General features: G+C 43.1%; 1 protein-coding gene across 1 annotated transcript; it reads right to left on the bottom strand.

The window, feature by feature from the left end:
• Window positions 1–1,172: 1,172 nt before the first annotated feature.
• On the bottom strand, window positions 1,173–4,190 carry LOC112462399 (myosin heavy chain, muscle-like). The gene has a single exon (XM_025028142.1). It carries the CDS (start codon window positions 4,188–4,190, stop codon window positions 1,173–1,175), a length of 3,018 nt encoding a protein of 1,005 aa, XP_024883910.1.
• Window positions 4,191–6,000: the final 1,810 nt, after the last annotated feature.

The raw sequence follows: 6,000 nt of genomic DNA, 5'->3' as shown, positions 1-6,000 counted from the left end.
CTAATCGTACTTGTCTCGACAGGGAATAAATGAAATGAAACGTAAATGAAGTTATATAACGCAATCACGCGCTTCACGACACTCTCTCGCTTCGCGGTCGATCCGTCGCGCTCATAGAAATAAGTCGCGTCTCGCTCTCTTATTGGCTCTTGGCCTAGTAATATTATAAATCAATCTGAAACTTTGTAAAACTATGTCGAATTGCCAGGAATCGCTCCTATTGGCTATCGCTGTGTCGAGAATACATAAAATACTTAAATCTAACGCAACTAGCGCTACTTGTAATAAAATAGACCGGGATGAGTCCCATTGGTCCTCTCTATGTGGCATTATGCCTTTACTGACAAATTGATAATAGAATATAAAAATGAATATAAAATATTAAAGTACGGGCTCGCTTGGCCCTCGCTCGTGCTCTGGGCACTCGCTGTCGCATAACATGCTTTGAATAGGATTAAGGGTCCTCGGGAATCACTCTGGGATCTAACTCGAGGCTTAACAATAGAATGAATAAGGTATAAAGGGTGAAAATTATGCTGACGGTTTGAACGTCTGGAAAGTTAATTACTATTGGTAGGAATATGATAAGGGTGACCACTAGGTATTCCTTGAACTTCATCTTTGTAACTTTGAATCTATCTTATGCCTGGTAATATGAAATGGCTTTGTCACTATTGGAATACGCTAGCAGTAATATGCAAACTATTGAAATAGCAAAAATAGAAAATATAAATGCAATAACTATGATTCTAAACTTGTCTGAATCTATAATGGAACGTTGGCCTGTGATTGGCTCTTTAGCAAAACTTACTTTCATACTTGTAATAATTGATAAATCTATCTGACTTTAATGTAATATCTTTTGAAACTGAATTTCTTTAAGTGAATTTAATTATGTTTTGTGGTAGGTAAGGAATGATTAAGGATGTCAGGTATGACAAAGTTATATATGTATTTCTTATAATAAAAAATCGCTCTCTCTCGGAGTCGTTGTCGTTACATGCACAATCATATAAAATGAAATGAACAAAATAAAATAAAATAAAGTAAAATATTACGTCCTCTATGAATTCTGGTCCCTCGCTCGGGTTCTAGTACGAATTGCACATGCACTAATGATTAATAATAACAGTGTTATATAAAATGTTTTTCAAATGTCGCACGGAGTCCTCCTATTGGCCCGGCGGTGCTGGTTGGCTCATCAGACCGAAGTCTTTCTCGTCGTCGTCCCCGGTGCTCCTCGGTTGGCCGGTTATGACTTTAATCGCCTCGCCGTGTCCAGCGGGCTGTGTGGGTGCCTCGCCGTGTCCAGCGGGCTGTATGTACGCCTCGCCGTGTCCAGCGGGCTGTGTGGGTACCTCGCCGTGTCCAGCGGGCTGTATTGCGACTGGCTGACCTTGTTCGAGGCGGATTGCCTCGGAGATGATCTCCTCAATGGGCGAGAGGATCTGCGTACTCGCTACGCTCTCGAAGCTGCAGTCCTCTGCCCCTTCGATGTTCTCGGTGTCGGGATTGGTCGGTTCCCCCGGCTTCTCGTACGGCTTCTCCATGCCCTGCGTTGAGTCGCTCGTCTGGGCCGCCTCGGTTGGCTGGTGTGTTACGCCGCTAAGCTCGGAGGTCGACGCTGAAACTGATGGTGCAGCCGTCGGTTTCATCCTCCTCGGCAAATCCTTGATGAGTATTTTACTCAACACGGATTTCTTAATCTCGTCGACTCTGGTGGGTAATTTGAGCTGTTCCTCGGGTCGAACTTCCTGTCGTTCTTCCTCGCTGCTCGATTCGGTGATTTCCTTGGAATATCTTTTGATTTGCTTCTTTGCCTTCGTTGCCGACTTTCTCACTTGTTGTTTCTTGATTATTTCCGTTTTGATTACGGTGGGTTTGTTCGATTTGGTCGCTGGAGATTTCGATTTTGATTGGCCGCTTCTACGATCCTTTTCGGTGCTCGCTTGCTGACCCTTTTTCTTCATTGGCTGTTGTTGCGCTGGGATTGGTTGGTTCACGCTCGACGTCTTCGGCGCTATTTTCCTCAACGTACCCATATCTCCGGACGGTAGTACTATTAATTGTTGCTGACCTTCTGCTAATTGTTGCGGCATTATCATTATTCTTGGCGTTGAAGCTGTGCTCGACGTAGTCGTCGCACTCGTGGATGCTATCGCTCTCGGGGTCGCTTCGTTGATTTCGCTCGCCCTTGTCGTCACTGTCACTGTACCTTGCGTAATCGTCGCATTTATCTCGTATGAGAATTGTCTCCTATCGTCTTTCTTTCTTAAGTCGCGTACCACGTAGATGGTCTTGATATCCGCCACCTCGTTTCCTGCGTCGTCCTTGATCTTACGAGTCCCCACGTCGAATACGTTTCTGCCGCGGGCTCGTTCGCACTCTTTTATGATCTTGATGGTCTTGTTTTGTGCCGAAATCTCTTCTCGATCGTACGTCTCGTCGTCGCTTTCCATGGGAGACAGTTCTCTCTCGTATCTCTCCATGTGCATTATTCTGTCTTGACGCACTCCCAGCATGCGCTGTTGATCGGTGTACTTTTTCACTTTACGTTGGAGGTTATCCTCCCATCTCTCCAGTCTTCTCTTCTCTCGACTCATCTTGTTGTTCTTTGGCACTTTACTATTATCGATAAAACTTTTCTGAGCTCTGTGGACTCTGGCTCTCGAGTGTCCGTTCACTACGGCTGCTCGATTCAATCTGCCGTTATGGCGCTCGCTACGTAGTGTGTCGCGCACACGCGTTAAGGTTGTTTCATATGCGTCGCTCGTTGCGACTTCTATCTCGCCGTTGATTGGCTCGCATATCCTATGTCCTGGATTGCTTCTGAATTTTACGCTGTAACTTATTACATTTAATCTTTCCTGTTCGGAAAATACTATTTCGCTTGGATCTTTCATGGATATGCATAATTTTTCTTCTAATGTGCTATTAAATGATCTTGTTGATCCTCTTGACGATATAATCGTTCTTTCTTCTTCACTATCGTAAATTTCATTTTCTTCTGGCTGATTTTTGCCATTTTCGTCATTTCGACTATGTCCATCGGATGAATTGTTGTCCTCTGGATGTTCGTTCGCATTTTCGCGTTGTTGGTTGTCGTTATTGACATTGTTGCCATTAAATCTTCTGTTTATTATCTCTTGAATCTGATTGAAACAATTCGCGATTTCTCGCTCTTCTCCTTCGCTCATACTGCTTTCACTCAACATAATTTCGTCCGGTGACTCTAATCGGTTATCTCTTTCTTCGGTGTCTTTGTTTTCCGAATTATTATCTTCCTCTTCGTTTTCTATTTCAGAATCAGTCAATCGACTGCAGGATGCTACGTGAAACCTCTCCGCCAATAGCGATTTGACTTTCGTCGCGGGATTCGCAACGTTCGCTGGTTTCGAGTTTTCTTGTTCCACCGCTCCTTCTCCTCGGCATCTTTCAGCTCGATGTTCGTTATCTTGTTTAAGCACACCTACCACATGCTTATTAATTATTTCCATTACTTGCTTTTTTCTCCTCTTCCATCTATTGTATTCTTCCTCATCTTCTGGTTCGTCACTGGATCTTTTGTAGTAATCTTTCAATTTCTTCCATTTTTCATAGCTGTCATCATTTTCTGGATCTTCTTTAGAATCTTTTGCTTCGTTTTCACTCCTTTGGTAAGTATCTTCTTTATTTTCTTTATTTAATTTTAATCTCTTGTTTTTATGTTTCAGGTCGTCTTGTTTTCCCGGATCGTCACTGGAATCTTCGCTTCCGCTCCTCAGGTAAGTACGAACCCTCTTGATGTGTATGAAGGAGTCATCTTTCTTATCGAAAGGCTCCCCCACTTCTTCTCTCTTGATGTCACTTAATTTTTCATTTATCTCTCTTTCCATTTCAGTTATTCGTTCTTCAATGTAGTCCTCTTCGGATCGGTTAATTAGTTTATTACGCTTTTCGGCGTTCTCCTCGGCATTTTCGCCTATCTCCTCCTTAATTTCAATTTGCTCCTCGGTATTACTTGCAGTGTTTATTTGTCTCGAGGTGTTCTCCTCGGTAATTTCTTCTTTAATCTCGTTCTTAATATCTTCCTGTGATGTATTCATTTGATAATTATGCTCCTCGGCATCTTCGAGTTGCTCCTCGGTATTTTCGATTTTTATCTTCGTCTCTATTGATTGACAAGTTTTATTCTCCTCGGCTGTCTTCATTGTTGACTCACCGGTTAATTGATTAGTTTTACTTTGCTTTTCGGCAAAATTATGTTGTTCTTCGTTAAGATCTTCATTGATGTTTACATTTATTATATTGAAACGCTCATCGTACTCCTCGGCTGTCTGGGTTAATCGTTATTGGACGTTTCCAATCGCAGTCCGAGTCGGTATCGTCCTCTTCCGATGACGTTAATTCGTGCATGGTTATCACGCAAATTTCTAATTCGTCTTCTTGACTATCAAAATCTTCTAAATCTTCACGTTGTGAATTAATATCTTCGTTTGTCGAATCATCATCTTCTTGATGTGAATTTTCATCTTCGCTGTGCGAATTGTTACTTTCCCCGTCGCTATTATCTTGATCTTCTTTCAGACTTGGTCTTCTGTACGGTCTTAATTGCCGTGAGTTATAGACTCCTTTCGGATGTCCATCCAAACTCTCTATCAAGTAGGCATTTTCGCGCACTTCTTGCGCCACACGATATGGACCATCGTAGACTAGGTGAATCTTGCGAGTCAACCTTCGATTTGCATCCGATCTGCGGTGCAATTTGACCATTACGCCGTCACCCGGTTGTAGCCTAGATGCCACCTCATGCTTGTCAGCCTGTACCTTTCTTTTTCTAGCCTGACTGGCTAATCTATCTTTCGCCTGTTGTACTCTTTCTAATCTATCTTCTTCATCTTGCTGCGTAGGCATCGGTCGCAATTCGTCGCAAACGTGCCAGTGTGTTTCCACGTTGTAATGAATTTCATTGGGTGTGTGTCCCGTTGATAAATGAACGGTGTCGTTTATGACATCTTCTGCTCTGCTTACTATTCTCCACCATGTGTGTTGTCTGTCGCTGGCGTATGCCCTGATAACGCGTCCAAGTTCGCGCATCACTCTCTCCACCGGATTTGACTGTGGGTTATAAGGCGAAGTTTTTCTCGTGTTGATTCCACGCTCCGTGGCAAAATTCCGCCACCTCGCCGTTATAAATTGGCCTCCGTTGTCAGTCAAAATCTCTTCCGGAACTCCCACTTCTCTAAAAAATCTCGATTCTAATGTCTCGACTATGGTGTCAAACTTCTGGTCTTTGATTGGATAGAATTTCGTAAGTTTCGAAAACTGATCCATCAGTACTAATATATATTTGAATCCTTGTCGCGTCCTTGGCAATGGACCGAACAAGTCTAAAGAAACCGTTTTCATTGGTTCCTCAGGCAAGTCGTAGTATTGTCTACCGACTGTGGGTATACTAGCTGTTACTATACCAGACCCATAGTATTTTGTCATCTGACATATTTTACACGACGCTACAACGTCTCTCGCTATTCTTGCTACTCTAAATGTGTGAAAATACTTTTGCGTAAACGCTATTACTTTATCCGTCCCGAAATGTATCAGTAAACGGTGAATTTTTGCTATCAACCCCCATGTGTGCTTGGGTGGTACTGCTACACGGTCAGTATCGTCGCATCGTACTCGGATCAAACCGTCTCTTCGGTAGACCTCTTCCGGTTGCTCCTGTACCGCTATCTGTAGTTCTTCGTCTTGTGCTTGGATCCTTTGTAACCATGGTATCCATTCTTCTGTATTTGCTCCGTCATAATGATCTCTGATCAGCGCTATGCGCTTTACGTCGTCTTCATCCGGATCTTCGTCCTCATTGGATCTCGATAGAGTATCCGCAATCTCGTTCTCCTTACCAGGAATATGTATTATCTCGAGGTCAAATTCTTGCATGAATTCGAACCATCTCGCTATGCGATGATTATTTTGAACGCACGTACTCAAAAATTGTAGAGCTTTGTGGTCTGTGTG

The sequence above is a fragment of the Temnothorax curvispinosus genome, unplaced genomic scaffold, assembly GCF_003070985.1.
Source record: "Temnothorax curvispinosus isolate PA1 unplaced genomic scaffold, ASM307098v1 QBEX01012371.1, whole genome shotgun sequence".
Classification (NCBI taxonomy): domain Eukaryota; kingdom Metazoa; phylum Arthropoda; class Insecta; order Hymenoptera; family Formicidae; genus Temnothorax; species Temnothorax curvispinosus.
Note: the sequence above shows the minus strand (reverse complement) of the source record. Positions and strands in the feature narration are given on the sequence as shown.

Excerpts from the sequence above, each read along its gene's own strand:
- LOC112462399 (XM_025028142.1), bottom strand. The coding sequence starts at position 4,190 with ATGAAGACAGCCGAGGAGAATAAAACTTGTCAATCAATAGAGACGAAG.